At 34.7% G+C, this 17,183-nt stretch overlaps 2 protein-coding genes across 5 annotated transcripts; both read left to right on the top strand.

Annotated features, from left to right (window-relative positions):
• Nucleotides 1-6,740, top strand: LOC112017411 (protein ACTIVITY OF BC1 COMPLEX KINASE 1, chloroplastic). 2 transcript variants are annotated; one of them, XM_024049860.2, is made up of 14 exons: nt 1-486; nt 972-1,178; nt 1,699-1,788; nt 1,915-2,061; nt 2,470-2,634; nt 2,869-3,009; nt 3,114-3,293; nt 3,877-4,072; nt 4,685-4,812; nt 5,391-5,462; nt 5,775-5,887; nt 5,981-6,128; nt 6,220-6,289; nt 6,412-6,740. In XM_024049860.2, the coding sequence occupies exons 1-14, from the start codon at nt 208-210 to the stop codon at nt 6,474-6,476; spliced, it is 2,001 nt and encodes a 666-aa protein (XP_023905628.1). In that variant the 5' UTR covers nt 1-207; the 3' UTR covers nt 6,477-6,740. The 2 variants fall into 2 exon arrangements, with proteins under 2 accessions (XP_023905628.1, XP_023905626.1); XM_024049858.2 differs by having other exon boundaries at nt 2-486; nt 5,966-6,128.
• Nucleotides 6,741-8,036: 1,296 nt separating this feature from the next.
• LOC112017415 (uncharacterized) lies at nt 8,037-16,396 on the top strand. 3 transcript variants are annotated; one of them, XM_065780310.1, is made up of 13 exons: nt 8,037-8,188; nt 8,739-8,905; nt 9,051-9,163; nt 9,881-10,033; nt 10,376-10,597; nt 10,776-10,853; nt 12,726-13,276; nt 13,395-13,505; nt 13,586-14,073; nt 14,610-14,778; nt 15,381-15,620; nt 15,716-15,850; nt 15,959-16,396. In XM_065780310.1, exons 3-13 carry the CDS (start codon nt 9,055-9,057, stop codon nt 16,088-16,090), a joined length of 2,388 nt encoding a protein of 795 aa, XP_065636382.1. In that variant the 5' UTR covers nt 8,037-8,188; nt 8,739-8,905; nt 9,051-9,054; the 3' UTR covers nt 16,091-16,396. The 3 variants fall into 3 exon arrangements, with proteins under 3 accessions (XP_065636382.1, XP_023905633.2, XP_023905632.1); XM_024049865.2 differs by lacking the exon at nt 10,376-10,597; XM_024049864.2 differs by lacking the exons at nt 10,376-10,597; nt 10,776-10,853 and having other exon boundaries at nt 8,038-8,188.
• The last annotated feature ends 787 nt before the right edge of the window (nt 16,397-17,183 follow it).

Genomic DNA, 17,183 nt, shown 5'->3' with positions numbered 1-17,183 from the left:
GTTTTTGTCTCAAATTGATCTTCAAAAACCAACCCAAAACTTTATGCGGTTCCCAATCTTCTATTCACTTTTCTCTCCCAAAATAAAAAACCAATATTAAAATTTTAACAAAAAACCAATCTTCGAACCCGTTTACTCTCTCTTCACTCTTCAGCACCAAAGTTTAGTTTTTTTTTTTTTTTTGTTTCTCTCTAGAGTTCTAGACCCATGAACTTAATACACACAAATTATGTTAACACAGTCCCTTTCTCTACTAATCGCACCAACTACCATGTCTATGTGCCATCACAAACTCTACTTCGCAAGAAGAAATCGAAACACTTGCAAATGCGACTCTCAAATTCCGCAGCCGATGGTTCCGTAAACGGCACCGTACCGAGAAGGAGCTTAGCCGCTTTGCAATCAGCCAAATCCAGCAGTGCCTTGGAGCAACTCGATATCGAGCGCGGCGTTTGTGTGCCGTTTCGCAAGTACTCTCCCGAAACAGTATGATTTTTTTAAAAAAAACATATTTTTGTTGAATTTTGTTATGTAATTGCTGTGTGCTTAATTAGGATTGTAAATGAATTGAGCTGTTTATGAACACAACGAGCTTGGCTCGATCAAATATAATAATGTGTTCGTGAACAAGCTCGATTTAAGAATATATAATATTATATGTTTAATATGTGTACTCGAATACAAATATGTTTATATAGTTTGATGATGTACTCGAGCTTGGCTTGTGTTCAAATAAAGTTAAGTGGGTAATTTTTAAGTTTAATACTCGGCTCGTTTACAGGCCCTATTGATAATTGGGAGAAAGTTAAGGTATTGCAATATGAATAGGACAATTTTGGTTTTGTTTTTGTGAACAATTGGATTGTTAAGATGAAATTGAAAATGCTTTAAAAAGAAAAATTTTCTTTCAGTTTGTCATGTATTTGTGTTTACCTTGTGGCTGAGTTTACATTATTGTTGTTGATAATTAGGTGAGGAATAAAGTATTGGAATCCAGAGGGGCTATTTTCTCGCTAATTTCGCGTGGTGTGGAGATAGTGTGGAGTTTGGGATTGTACTGGTCTGCCTTGGTGTATGATTTCTTGGTTGGAAGAGATGAAGAGGTTGTTCCCTTTCGTGCTCGGCAGCTTAGGAATCTCCTCTGTGATTTGGGACCTTCTTTTGTCAAAGCCGGCCAGGTTTGTTGCGTTTTTACTCGTATGCTATAGTCTTTATTCACTTTTGGGTTTTTGTTTTTGTTATCTCTTTAATAGCAAGTGTTTGTTAGCAGTACTCAACTTCTAAATTTGGTTCACTTATATTTGTTATTGATATACTGTCAGTTCTTGACAATGAGACTTTCAAAATAGTGTTGTTTTTTCCCTTGTATACGTGATTCAATTTTAACCGACTTGTTCATTTGGTTTTCCGTTGACTCAATAAAATAATGAAAAAGTGCCTTTTCTGAAATACTTTAAAAATTTTAAAGTTTTACCCTGCTTGGCTGAAATTTAGCCACCCAGATTTTTCATAATAGTCAACTAAATTTTAAAGCTGAAGTAATCAAGTATCAAGAAGAAAAGGTTGCTATTGAAGTGCATATTTTAGCAACTTCTCAATTATGGCATTGAACTTTGAATCCATGGTTTTTGCTCAACTAGTACATGTGCTATGGTTTTGTATTTCCCTGTTGATTGAATGTTGTTCGTGTATTGGCAGGTTCTTGCAAACAGACCTGATATCATCAGAGAAGATTATATGAATGAACTTTGCATTCTTCAAGATGATGTTCCTCCTTTCCCCAATCAGGTAAAAGCTCATTTTGTCATACTAACTACTAAACACTTCTATTCGTGATGGACCTTATTATTATTATTATTTTCGGTTGCATTGTGGCTGTAGTAATATTTTGTGGATGGCTTGACAATGGCCTAGGTTGCTTTCAACATCATAGAAGAGGAATTGGGCCAACCGCTTGAAGCTGTTTTCAGTAAAATTTCATCACGGACAATAGCAGCTGCAAGTTTGGGTCAAGTTTACCGAGCTACTTTACGTGACTCTGGGGAGGAGGTTGCTATTAAGGTTGTATGAAATTTACCCTTATTTTGTTATCCTTTTTTTTTTTTTTTTTTGGACATTCATGGGTTGGGAATTTTTAGTTTTATAGAGATAACAAATGTGACCTGTATATTTAATGCTATCGTTTACTGGTGTGATTCATGCTTGGTGAAGTCATTAGTTCTCTTGTTGCCATGTTTCCTCAGATTAGTGCAAATGCTTTTCATTATTGCTTGATTATGGTGCCACTTATATTGTATAAGGTGGAAGCGTCAAAGGGGGGGAAATTGTTTTCATTTAAGTAATTGGGTTTTGGTTTTGAATGTGCTTAATGACATGTAAGCTTATCTAGTTTTATAGGGATTTTGTTTAACTTGGATTTCAAAAACACAGTCTGTCTAACTAATTACAATTCTACTCATATAATTACAGGTTCAAAGGCCTCAGATAGAGCCTATAATTTATCGGGATCTTTTTCTATTTCGCAATCTTGCTTCACTTTTGAATGGCATCAGTCTACAGAAACTGGGGTGTAATGCTGAGCTGATAGTTGATGAATTTGGTGAGAAGCTTTTGGAGGAGCTTGATTACACCTTGGTACCTTTCAGAACTTTCCTGTTTGGCATTAAAAGTTCTTTAGTACCTTGAAATACAGATTATGGGTGTAATTAATAACGACGTAAAAAAAGGCACTAATATAAAGCATGTTGGCTGAATAACGTTTATGAAACCTGTATGATAATTGAGCTACCAATGCACTTGCATTTCAGTAATTTATTTTACTTTTATATTTAATGAGATGTAGTATGATGTTTCTTTTCTCTAATTCAGGAAGCCCGCAATATTGAGGATTTTCTTGAGAACTTCAAAAATGACCCCACTGTCAAAATTCCTCGGGTTTACAAGAAGCTTTGTGGGTCACGTGTTCTGGTTATGGAATGGATTGATGGCATCCGATGCACTGATCCACAGGTTTGATTATTAAGATAGAAGCTGCTGCTTTCATATATATATAAAATTTACAAACCAATTGATATCACTTCATATAGTAATAATCTTTCCTCCATATAACTCAGGCTGTTAAGGAAGGTGGCATTGATGTAAATGGATTTTTGACAGTTGGAGTTAGTGCTGCTTTGCGGCAATTATTAGAATTTGGGTTATTTCATGGAGATCCACACCCTGGAAATATTTTTGCTATGCGTGATGGACGTATTGCGTATGTGGACTTTGGAAATGTTGCTGTGCTTAGTCAGGTAATTTGGGTTTTTGCAGAGATATTAAGTTGAACTGTACGTTTTTTACCTCTTTTTTTAGTAGTATTCGTGGCTGCATTTAATAACAATACAAGCTCATTGCACCCTATGAATATGAATGACCCAGCGGCAATAAAGGGCAATGGACTTGGGATTTTATATGGGCAATTAAGTATGTAAATTGTAGAAGTTGAATGTAATTGAAAGCATAGAAGAAAATTCCCTAGATTAAATAATGGCTCATCTGAAATTTTTTGAAATTCTTAGATAATTTATGATGTATTTTTTTTTAATAATTATTCACCATATGGTGACATCACTCAAATGCCACCTCCTCCTCCCATAAAAAGGGTGAAGGGTAAAGATGTGGGTTCAAAAACCCACTTGGTGCGTGTGTAAACTTACCATGCTTACAAAAGCACTTCATGGTCCACCTGCCAAAATTGGTAGGCTTCAAGGATTTGTTGGAACTATCCTTAAAGATAATGATTCTGCTATGTTTTTACTATTCTTTAGTCAATCTCATTTTGCATTGAGTTGCTTTCTGTTGGAACCACATATTGATTTCCTTTCAATCCTTCAGCAAAACAAACAGATCTTGATTGATGCTGTTGTCCATGCTGTAAATGAGGACTATGTGGAGATGGCAAATGATTTCACCAGGCTTGGCTTCCTGGCTCCCGGAACTGATGTCTCTCCTATAATTCCAGCTTTAGAAGCAATTTGGCAGAACTCTGCTGGAAAAGGAGTCTCTGATTTTAATTTTCGAAGTGTTACTGGTAATTTATCTCTCTGTTTTTTTTTGGGCAGGGGATGTTATTGTTTGTTTAAAGTCCTACATTTGGTATATTCCATTTCATGCTCTCTGACTATATATAATCTGCACCTTTGTTGTACTTTCTGAAGTGTTCTTTTCTTGGTTTGTTTGATTTGTAAGTTTATTTCTTTAATTACCATGCTTAAAAACGAAAGAACATAGGGATTGTGAGACTCTTAATTGTAAATTTATGAGACATCTCGCTCTATTGTACTTTTCAAACAATGCATTTTTGGTTGGGGGCTCGTAATCTTCACACCCTAATGCACATGATAGAACTCTTTATGAATCAAATATTCGTGATAGTGACTTCTTCAGATAAATCACCTGCTTTGGATATGATTTAGTATGACAAATGATGTTTGAATATCAAGTTTTATCCCAGTATATAAATGTTTCATATGCTTATTTGAATTTGTTGAACAATTTGAAGGTCATGCTGTTTGTTTCAGTGCTTTGCTATATAATTACTATTTGATCCATTACAAGAATAATTGTATTACATGAAACTTTTTCATTTTGTAGTTACTTTTATCCTATACTACTTTGTAAGCATGTGTTCTATCTGCTGCAGGTAAATTTAATCAATTGGTTTACAATTATCCCATCCGAATTCCAGAGAGGTTTTCTCTTGTTATCCGTTCTTTATTGACACAAGAGGGAATCTGTTTTACTCTAAAGCCAGACTTCAAGTTTCTGGAGGTAAAGATAAAGCTTCTTGTTTCCCTTATTCATGTTTGGGTATCCTATCTTCTTTTAAATTTGTGGATCTGTCATAATTTGAAATTATGATGTACATCAAACTTAAGTAGTTTGTTTCTGTAATCCCACTTGTCCTAACCTTCAGATCTGTAAATGTTAATTAGATGTATCTAGCGAATTTAATCTTTAAATTATAGTGCAGTTTTTGTTTCTATCAAGAAACATAAACTGCACTATAATTTCTATCAATAAATTACACTTTAAAAAGTCTGATACAATCCACCCTAGTGCCTTGTTGATGGCCCTGATCTCACAATGAGGGACTACAGTAGTTTGTTTTCTTATATACGTTATCAGTTCTCTTTGCTAAAATTGTAAAGATATTTATTCATTAACATAACAACAACCAAGCCTTAGTCCCAAAACATATGCTTAAAAAATTTTGGCTAGTAGCTATGATGGAAGCAGTTCTGTATATCTTATGATAACTATCCAAATTTTATCATGCCTTTTATTTAATTTATACACTATCATGCTCTCTATTTTCATGTAATTATTGATGTTAACTAATTGAATAGGTTGCCTATCCATATGTGGCAAAGCGCCTTCTAACAGACCCAAATCCTGCTCTACGTGAACGCCTCATACAGGTCAGCTCAAAGTCATTCTTCTTGGAAACTTCATTTTTCTTAGAATATTCACTTCTTTTGTCTCAGAACTAATTTCCTTGAATTTTGATGTGTATATTTTAATATATTTAAGTTAGAGAAGCTTCTAATTTTTAAGCAACTATTTGTCTTCTTTTTTCCTCTCTTTTTATCAAGCTACAGAATAGTGACCATATATGGTTTCTTTGGTAGTGCTCCTGTATGTTTTCCAATATCTCCACTGGCCATGTTGCACCAACATAGAAAATTTTCTCCAGTTACAACCTTTAATAGTGATCTGCTTTTTTGTATTAGGTTCTATTTAAAGATGGTATTTTCCAGTGGAAACGGCTCGAAAACCTTATTGTTCTTGCTAAGGAAAATGTCACCAAGATGAGCAGCAACCCTGCATTGCAAGTAAAGGAAATGTCTGTATCTTTTCTTGGCCACTTGCTTCCTTTGTCTTTTATTACGCTTGGGAGTTTTAAGAACCTTTGTTTACATAGACCTTCTTTAAACAGGCAAGGTTCAAGAGACTGGCGAGTTCAAAGAAAACTAGATCTCACAGATACCATCAAAGATGGAGCTCGCCTTTTCCTTATTGATGAAGGAATCCGCAGACAGCTTCTTCTTGCATTGACTGAAGATTCAAAGCTTCACATCCAGGAGGTCTGTAGATCTGAAAATTGTTTTTTTATTTTTTTTATGGCCATAATACTTGGTTTACAAGAATGCTAAATTATCAATGTGTCTTCTATAGCTCGTGGATGTCTATAGGCTGGTTGAAAACGATATAGACGTACCGTCAGTAGCCTTGGAAGTAGCACGAGGTAAACCTTATTTTGACCTTTTGAACATAAAATGACAACTTAATTGAGTAGCTCTGTGACATGATGCAACTCAAATCTTATGGTTTGATTTTCTACTCAAACTTTTATGCTGGGACTTGCAGATTTTCCAACTGTTGTCCGGGATCTCATGCTTTCCTGGAGTGAGTCAATCTTGGCTGATAGATAATTAAAAAGCTTTTGAGCAGCTGCATAGCAACTAGCAATACAGATCTTACTTATTCAGATGATTATATCATAGGATGTCAACTTTACATCGTTTTTCATATAGGAAGAGCTTGTTGTTTCAAGTTGTACAGGCCAAGCAAATGTTGTAACATTAAATACTTCACTACCTCTGTATAGAAACCATTGTTTATATGAATAACCAAAATAGACTTTTAATTTTGAAGAGCAAATTAAAGTTTCAATGGAAAAACAGCTCTTTTAATAAGTTGGCCTTTCTCAGAGATTTTGACTTTCATTCAATTTCTTTGGATCGTTTCGGTTTGGCTGTATTTGGAATTGTACTGTAGGAGTTGGGATTTATTTTCGTTTCTGTTATGCAGGGTGTTCATGAGCAGGGGCCAGGGGATCTGGCACTGCTTTTTAGCCATGCCTAGTAGCATTGTATTGGGGGGAGTGATGGATTTTCGGTCCAACAATTTATGTTATAATAATAATAATAACAAAATAAAAGTTTTGACTTATTTCAACTCATCTACTCTTTTGCCACTTTTGAAAGCTCATGTTTTTCTAAATTAGGGCCATATAATAGAAGGTAAAAGCTTTTGACTTTGGTTTTTTCCCCTAGTAAGCTCATATTTTCCTAAATCAACTTCATAGACTATTTTGATTTTTTTAGATCAAATGTAATCTATCTATATAATATCTAAAAGCAAAGCATAACACTTATTGTTATTACGCTTATGTTAAGCCACGTCAACGTAGCATTTTAGTTTATTTCGGTATATTTATTTAAGAATAAGAAAATACAATTTTGAATTAAGAGTATCTATTTTAAGTCCAAATTTATTAGAAAATATAGATCTCACTTCCAAATTCCCGTTTTATTCTGAAGACTATGTTGACTTCGATGCCTTGATGACAATCCACATTAAAATTGATGTGTAAGTGTAAAATATAATTAAGAGTTCAAGCTTATCTTCTTCTTTTAAAAAAAATGTTTAATATTAAAGTTTTGAAAGTCGTTATGTTTTGATTGGAATTGCATGAATTTTCTGTTCCAATACATAAACCAGTATAACAAATCACATCCCTTAATTTTGTTTCAATGCAAATTCTGGACATATCAACCTAATTTTGACCATTTTATCTAAAATTTGTTAATTCTTACGAAATTTCAGACTGCATTTTTATGCATGAGATTTTATTAACTTTTACTTAAATTTTTTTTTAGGAATTGATGTAAGTAGTGACATAATAACATGACCATGAACTTCCAAAAAACTTTTTTTTTTTTTTTGATACACAAAAAACTATTGTTATTCATAAATAATTACAATAAGAACAAAAGTGATACAACTTATTTCAAATTATGATGCGGCAAAAAAAAAAGTTAGAACTTTTTTCTAATTTTTTTTAATAAGTTATATAGCTTATTTAAATTAGACAATGTTTTGAATTATCAATACCTTACAATAAAACTTTTAAAAAATTTAAATTTTATTGACAAGTTACTTTTTAGGTTCAAAAGGCTATAAATATTAGAAAAAGGTTTTCACCCGCCCCTTTAACCTCTTTTACAAATGGGTATCTACTAGAGAGCTCTGAATACAATACAGTAGAGACTAGATAGAGAGAGAGAGAGAGAGAGAGAGATAGAGAGAGCAGCATAAGAAGCATCTAGCTTCCTTGCTCGCATCTTCACAGTTCTACCTGGTAAACCACTTTTCCTTTTCCCTCTTTCTTTATCGTAGAAACCCTAACTATCATATATATCACAAAATTTCCCTTTATTTCAATTCTCGGTGGAATAATTTTTGTTAATTTTATTTTCCATTACTGCACATTGCTTGGCAGAGAGACAGACATGGCCGTGAACCTGACGTTTTTTTTTTTTTTTTTTTTTTTTTTTGTGAAATATTTTTGATTGATTTCTGATTTTTTTTTTTTTTTTTTTTTTTTTTTTTGTGAAATATTTTTGATTGATTTCTGTAAGTATTTGTCCAAGAGTTTTACAGGAATCTCATTTTTTAGAGATGATCTTGATTGACTGGCTCCTCGTTTGGTTGCCGAGAAAACTAGGGAAACGATAAGGAAATAAGAGAAATGAATTTTATTTTAATTAATTCAATTAATTAGCTGTTTTTAGGCGCAGTTGAGTATAATTACATTTTGTACCATTTTGATTAAACATAATTAGATCCAAATATTAAAAAATTTAATATAATGGTGCTATGTAAACTTTTTTTTTTTGTCTGGCGTGCAGCTTTATTCATGTTCAAGAAAGAGACAGCAATTTTGCATTCGGAAGTGTTATTGGTTATTGGATTGAGGTTGTGTGAGCTGGGACTATAATATAGTGCGCCCTGCAGAAGGTTTGGTTCGCCAATGGTGTCGCTGGATTAATTATTCTTTGCGTGCTACATTGTCAGGGTATGTGGGTCTTTGAAAATTGAGGATTCTTTGTTACATTGTGCGTGTGCGTGTGTGTGTGTGTGTTTGTCGTGTTGGTAGCTTGGGCTTGAAATCTTATATGCGAGTTTATTTATTTATTTCATGTCTCTTTCTCTCTTTTTAGGACCATGCCTCGTAAAGTAAACTATGGAGTTGATTATGATGAAGAAGTTGATGACTATGAAGGTTATGATTATGATTATGATTATGATTATGATGACGACGTAGAAGACAATGGTAAGTGACGTTATTAACTTGAACTTCTCTTTTAATTGCTTCACACCCAGTCTTTCCTTTTTTTTGGTTTGCTCTTGGGTACTTGTTCTATAGCCAATTTCCCTCACTTTGCTATCTGCATAATGTTTAAACTTGCTGAAGGCATGGTATACATAGGGTTAACATCATGTGATGTAGTGCATTGGAACCTTATATTTAGTCTTAGACCAGTTCAAGATTAGGAGTTGGATTCAGTTACTACTTTTCTTGGATTTTCTGTATTTAACTCAGGTATGTGTTGAAAATGGATGATAAAGTGTGTTAGAAATTGAATCAGAAATGGTGTTTTTTGTGTTTGTTTGTACTGTGAGGTTTTGAGAAGGGTTTCTAGTGTAGATTTTCCTTGGAGGGCTATTTGGAGGGTGATGGCAGCCGTGAAGTAGTCATTTTTGTTTGGACTGTGTCTTTGGGGAAAATTTAACAGTAAATAATCTTGTAAAATGGAGGAGACTATTGTGGATTGGTTTTGGATTCGGTGTATTAATGATTTTTATGTGGAACTATACCTCAAATCTATGTGATTATATGATCTGTATCCTGCACTGATTCTGCATTCGTGGTTTTTAAAGTGTGTTGGATCATTTGGGAATATGATGTTTCATGATCTGGATTGCAGTTTTGATAACCATGGATATACATATTCTCATCGTATAAACTCTGATGTTTATTTTGTCACAGGGAAAGCACCTCAGTTAGAGCAAGAAACTTCTAAGCGTGGCCTTTGGCGTTGCTCTGTATGCACTTATGATAATGATGAGGGTTTGTTTGCTTGTGATATTTGTGGGGTGCTAAATCCTTCAAAAACTGGCGCCAATATTGATAAGCAAACAGGTATTCAATTCTACCTTGTGATCATAATTCATACATTCTTGCTTTCTGCGAACTAAGCTTCTGTGTATGGATTGACTTTTACTGATTTTTATTTTGTGTGATTGGGACACTCCTCTCTTGTCCCCCCACAACCCTCAAACCCCCCCCCCTCCTCTTTTAATTCAAAATGTATCTGTGTTGGGTTTGGCTTTTGGCAAGACCTCACATGTTGAACTTAGTTTTGTACTGAGGTTGTCATGCAGACAGCTTGTGCTTGTCTTGTCACCAATCTTATTCTAGTGTCTTTGCCAGGTTTCCTTTCAAGTTTGTTGTGCTTTTATAGAATAGATCTCTTTCGTGCAGTTAAGGGCATGTGCAAAAATTCTGGAGCATCCAAAATGGCCAAGTCTCTTTTTGCATCATTGCCGCAACGGATACCCAAAAAGGCTGTATCATTACAAAAGCAGAATGATGTTTTTGTGAAGGAAGAGGGCAATAACTCCCACAAGCATATGAATATCCAAGGACAATTTCATGAATTCCATAAGGCTTTTAGTATTCATAGCCATCACCATGTTAATATAGGTCTGCACATGCTTCAAAACAGGATGTTGATATATAGAATTAGAGTAATCATTCCTCTTGTAGTTGAGTATACTTTGTATCCACCAGTACTGTCTTATTCCAAATTTTTTATTTCTCCAGAAGATGGCCATTATACATTGTTAGATATATTCTAACCTTATTCATATTGATGATACAGCCCCTTTCAAGTTTGACGTTCCATCCCCAGATGATTTGGTTTCTAATGGACTACGCTCCTCTAAAATGGGTTCGAAAGGTATCTTGTTGTGGTTGCAGATTTGATTGTCAAACATCAATTCAAATCAAAAAGAAAAAACCCTTTTGATAGGATATATAGTCATGGAAAGAGCTTTAGGACTAACTTAAAAGTTATGTGTTTTTAATAATTCTTCTCATGGGCATGGAAGTATCCTTTCCTTTTAAATGCTGTGGAATTCGGTTAACACAACATTACAAGTTATCTTTCTAGTTTCAATTAGCATCATTCATGATTGGCCCCTTTTTTTGCTACTGATAAATTTCTCCAACTTAAATGTTTAAGTTGTAGGATGTATAGATAATCTATCCACTCAAATATGTGTTGTCATGATTGTGACTTGGCGACATCCTTTATGCTATTTAGTTATTTTGTGATGACTGAATATAAAGAAGCTGAGTGATAGCATAATGTGAGATTGCCAATTTCGAAAACTCAATTATTTTTGTTTGCAAAGCTGTTGCATTGAAGTTCATAATTGTTTGGAATGGTTCTTTTGAAGTTAAGTCATACTACAGAGTTCTTATGAACAAGTGTACACATTCCTTCCCATGGAGAAGCATTGGGAAGGTGAAAACTCCTACTAGAGTATCTTTTTTCACATGGACAGCAGCCAAGGGAAATATTCTTACATTGGATAATCGGAGGAAGAGGAATATTTGTGTTGTTAATTAGTGTTGTATGTGCAAGAATAGTTGGGAATATGTGGATCATCTTCTTATTTATTGCATATATGCACATAGTGTATGGACTTTTGTGTTTTGTTTGTTGAGTGTCTCTTGGGTGCTGTCCAAGCAAGTGGTAGAGTTGTTGGCGTGTTGGAAGGGGGTTTTGGATGCCATTGGTCTGTGGTTATTTTGGGGAGCCTATTCAGCCTGTACATTAGTTTCTTTTATTTAATAAAGATTCTCATTACCTATCAAAATATTATTGTGCTTCTCTTAGCATGGAAGTCTACCTTTGAACTGCATTCCAGGACACATTAATGATTAATCCATGTGAAAGGATGTAGAAATTCTCTCTTAGCATTTGGAGCATTTTGACTAATGGTCTATAGTGCACCACTTTAGGAGGATCATTCTCTACAAGACCCAGCCCTAGTAAATTGCCTCATTAAGTATTTTGTAGGGAAAAAAAAAAGCATATGTAAAAGCTCCACGAGGTAATAAAAAATATTTTTTCTTGGGCAAACACAATTCATGCACCCTTATAGGATAGATTCCATGGCCTCATGTTTCCACCCCTTGTTTATGAAGGTGGGGATGCCAATGGGTCCAAAGACCTTGAGAAATAAAATATAATTAGTCATTGGTTTAGTTGTAAAATGTAGTAGATAAGTTCTACTTGTGTGAGTGTGTGTGTGTGTTTACATCCAATCTTTAACTGAAGTTGTTTAGTTTTAGATTTCTTTTTGTAATATATTTCTGCTAAACTCTCTTTTTTTTTTTGGGGGGGGGGGGTATTTTGCATGGGGTTTTACAAATAAAGATTCCATTCTGTTGTTTTTAGAGTCTGTGTCCTTTTACACATAACTCTTTGTATTCTTTGTAATTGTTTTGTCTACATGGCCTGTGCATGCTTTGAATTGGTTTGGTTTGGTTTGGTTCTTCAACTAATGGTCAATAAGTTGATTTTGGGCTAAAAATTAGCCCATTTTTGGTTGGTTCTGGGTTGAGACCAAACCCTGACCCCAAGCTGTGTTTTGCCTCTAGTTGTAAATTGTACTTATTTTATTATCGCAAAAGTTTTGATTCTCTAGTTTTCTGAGAAATATCGAGCTGGAGTGATTGAGGTTACTTTTAAAAGCACTTTCTTGGTGTCTCCTGAGTTTTGATATTTTTATGTTCTTTGTGTACAACTTTTTACATGCAGCAAACTTTAATGACATGAAATCTTCAAGAGTTTCCTCAGGCATCATTGGGAAGAATGGTCTACTTAATATAAAATCAAATGCTGAAAGGTCAGACGTGTCATCATCATTGATGCCGAAAGGCAAACAAGATAGTTTTGATGACAACAATTGTTCAAAGAACAAGGCTCACAATGTACAGTCAAGTCTAAAAATTTCGGATGGCTCATTTGCAACTATGCCAAAAGGCAGACATCATAATGTGGACGAGGGCAGTTGTTCAAAGAATGATATGGCCAACATACTATCAAGTGATAAAAGCTCTCATAGCTCTCCTGCATTGAAACTGAAAGGCAGACATGAAATTACAGGTGATAGCAGTAGTTCTTTGATTAGTGGGGGCAAGCCACAAAGCCTTAACAGTAGTTTGAACAAAATGGCTCTTGGTGAGGGATCTGGATTTTCGAATAATGTTAACGCTAGAGGGACTCGTTCTCAATCAGAGTATAAACCTGAAAAGTGGATGCTCAATGACCAAGCTGAAGATACATTGATTCAACTGAATCTTGCAATCGTAAGTCAATCTTTAATCCCAGTCTTATGATCGAGGAAATCCATTCATTTAGCTCCTTAGTAATTGTTTTATTCTAGACAAAGTCAGTGATGTCATTGTGCTAAATTTCTCGTTGTAGGTAGGTCATGTTGATTCTGGAAAATCAACACTCTCTGGTAGACTTCTACACCTTTTGGGGCGAATATCCCAAAAAGAGATGCACAAATATGAAAAGGAGGCAAAGCTACAGGTGAAATCACTGCTTTCTGTTTATGGGTGCTTTAAAAGCTTGATGTTGTTATGTTTATGTGGTGTTTGTATCTCAAGCAGGGCAAGGGGTCCTTTGCTTATGCTTGGGCATTGGATGAGAGCGCTGAAGAAAGGGAAAGGGGAATAACCATGACGGTTGCTGTTGCTTATTTTGATTCCAAAAAATATCATGTTGTTGTGCTTGACTCACCAGGCCATAAGGATTTTGTTCCAAACATGATATCTGGGGCAACACAAGCTGATGCTGCAATTCTTGTGATAGATGCCTCAATCGGTGCATTTGAAGCTGGTATGGACAGTGCCAAGGGACAAACACGGGAACATGCACAACTTATCAGAAGTTTTGGTGTTGATCAAATTATAGTTGCAATTAACAAAATGGATGTTGTGGATTACTCAAAGGAACGGTTTGATTTAATTAAACAGCAACTTGGAACATTTCTCCGTTCTTGTGGTTTTAGAGATCCTTCTATAACGTGGATCCCATTGAGTGCCATGGAAAATCAAAATTTGGTGGTTGCTTCTTCTGATGTTCGTCTGTTGTCCTGGTGAGTTTACTTTCATCCTTTGATTCTTTGTCATACATATTTTTGCTCTTCTATATCTTCATCTTTTCTATCTGTGATAAAAATTTTCTCACCTTTGGGAACTAGAAACTGAGCATTAGATAGTACTCAATTTGAGGAAGACCAGAAAAATTTTTACTAATATTTGACTTAGGGAGAAAAAAATGGTGCCTAGACCTACCTTTTTGAATCTTTTCATGTTCCCTGATGGGCTGAGTTAATAGAAGAGGTGACAGAAAATAAACAAATAAAAGTAAAGAAATGTTGATGGGATGAAAGGTAAAGTATGGTGTAATGCTGGAAATCACCCTTTAGGTTGAATCAAGTATGCCACTGGTTTAAAATAAAATCAAGATAGTATAGAAACATCATTGATACAATATTCAATAAAGCCCTGATTTAGTGCCACAAAAATGTTGATGTTGGAATGGTAGCTTTCACTTACAATGTTATGATGAATTTTCTCATGCAATTGACATTGCTAACATCAAAATTTGACCAAGGTAATTGAAATGCAGGTATCACGGACCTTATCTGTTGGATGCAATTGATTCCCTCCAACCTCCCACAAGAGACTTGTCAAAGCCTCTGCTTATGCCTATATGTGATGTTATTAAATTGCCTTCACTAGGGCAGGTGTCTGCCTGTGGTAAAGTAGAAGCTGGAGCCCTTCGGAGTGGATCCAAGGTACACAATTGTGTGGTATTGGAAGTTTTTGTTGATCAATTAAGGGATTCAATTCATTATTCTCCAAAATATGACGTTCATTCTATTGAGTTAAAATGATAGATTTCTCCTATTCAAAGATTTCCTTATATTGTTGAGTGAAGCCCCAATTCCTTGATTATATGCAGAACATTCTTCAGTTATTTTGTCATTCAAGAACGTCTTAAAAATCAGTCTTTGTCAAGAGTTTCCTAAATTTATTTTGCACAATTTACTGATTTTTATCTTTTGTTTTTTCATTGATGAAAGTCTCTGTTTAAATGAAGTCTTTGATATTTACTACACTTTTTTTTTTCCAAATGCTTTAACAGCAGTTACTATGAATAGCCAGTCCATTTCTTTTCTCCTTCAATAGAAGTGATATACATGTTTGGACAACCATCTGCACTTACAATTTGGGATTCAGATGCATGTTTTGTATGACACTGACAGAGATTGCTGGTTTTAATTGAAATTAATCTTATTAAATATGAGGCACAATTTGTTTTCGTCACTATCCTTTTGAATAGGCAGTCCATTTCTCGAGTACTACTACAATAACAGTAATTTGTGTGAAATTGTAGGTTCTAGTTATGCCATCAGGGGCTGTGGGGTCAGTACGTTCCTTAGAACGTGACTCTCAGGCTTGTACTTCTGCAAGAGCTGGAGACAATGTGGCTGTTAGTCTGCAAGGCATTGATGCAGGGAATGTGATGGCCGGGGGTGTGCTATGTCACCCAGATTTTCCTGTTGCCGTCGCAAAACGTTTGGAACTGAAGGTCCTTGTCTTGGATATTACAACCCCAATTTTAATTGGTTCACAGGTTGATTTTCTGTGTATATGACATATATCTATGTTGTTTTTGTTCTCTTTTGTTTATTTATGGAAGCAATATAATCCTCTGAGTGGAATGAGCAGTTGGAATTTCATATACATCATGCAAAGGAAGCTGGAAGAGTGGCCAAAATATTGTCTTTGCTTGATCCTAAGACTGGCAAGGTGACAAAGAAGACACCGCGCTGTCTTACTGCAAAGCAGAGTGCAGTTGTTGAGGTGAATTACATGACAAAAATCACGTTACTAAGTTAAAGGTTAATGCATCCAATATTGTTTGAATTCTGGCAGCAAACGGGTTGACTTGTCTTGTTTTTGTAACTTCAGGTGGCTTTGCAGGGACCAGTGTGTGTGGATGAGTTTTCAAATTGTAAAGCTCTTGGGAGGGTGTTTTTAAGAGCATTAGGAAGAACTATTGCTGTTGGGATTGTAACCCGCATAATTGAGTCTCAGGCGTAGTTGATCTTACTTGAGAGATTATCTTACTTAAGACATTCCTCAATATTTCAGATCCTTTACTTGACATGCTGTTACAACTTTTTTTTTGTTGCCCTTTTCTCTGTTTAGAGGTCATATGCTCCGGAAACCTAGTGATAGAAGCCAATGTTGGGCTCATGAGTTTTCTCAAAATTTTATCAGCGGAAATCTTCTTTGGGCATGTTTATCATATGCGCATTATACAAGATAGGTATAGATGGAAAATACCTGTATTATGTAATATTTATTGATTCTTTTTTCCAATATATTCCTGAGTTAGAAGGTGTACATATATATTCATCACTTAGTATTATCCATTTTAGTCCCAGAAGAAAGAAAAGATGATGTCTCGTCTCTCTGCCGTATGTTATTGTAGTCATATTTGACACTCATGTTATTTTATTTTGTATGGCATTATAGAAGTTTCTTACGTGAGGGCAAGATGCTAGCAAAATGTGCTTTCAGCCAATAGCCTAATGCCATGCATAGTTTTCTGCTTATTGGCCAATTTACTAGCAGAGATGTTTATATAAGTAAATAATCGACAGAAATAAGAAGAAGAAGCAACTGGGTGCTTTTGCTTTTATTTTAAAACAGTTTGGATCTATCTTTCTCCAACATGTTACGTAACAATTGTTTCTCAAAAAAAAAAAAAATTGTTATGTAAGAATTGAAGAGACCATCCATATGTAGTTATAATTATATGATTTTTTTTGTATAAATAATAAATATGGATAGTCTTATACATCATCATGTACTATATTAAAAAAGATAGCTTAAAAATGATTTTCCTTCAATTTACTACACAGGGATTTATGACACTATTTATGTGTATTATTTATATAAGTCATGTGACTAAAACTATACATTGTTAGTTTTTTTACTTTTTCAATTGTCACATAATGAGTTGGAGAAAGATAATTTTAAATCGGATTGGAGCTACACTTTTTCTAGATTCTAGAAAGTGGCAAACTGGATAGCCTAAAGTTTGTGGCCCATAGGATTAGGATCCCATTTGAGGCATGATAAGAATGATTTACTTTATTGTAAGTTCTTGAATGTACTTATCAATAAA

Source organism: Quercus suber, unplaced genomic scaffold (genome assembly GCF_002906115.3).
Source record: "Quercus suber isolate HL8 unplaced genomic scaffold, Cork oak 2.0 scaffold_232, whole genome shotgun sequence".
Classification (NCBI taxonomy): Eukaryota; Viridiplantae; Streptophyta; class Magnoliopsida; order Fagales; family Fagaceae; genus Quercus; species Quercus suber.
The sequence above is the reverse complement of the archived record's forward strand: the minus strand, read 5'-3'. Positions and strand labels throughout refer to the sequence as shown.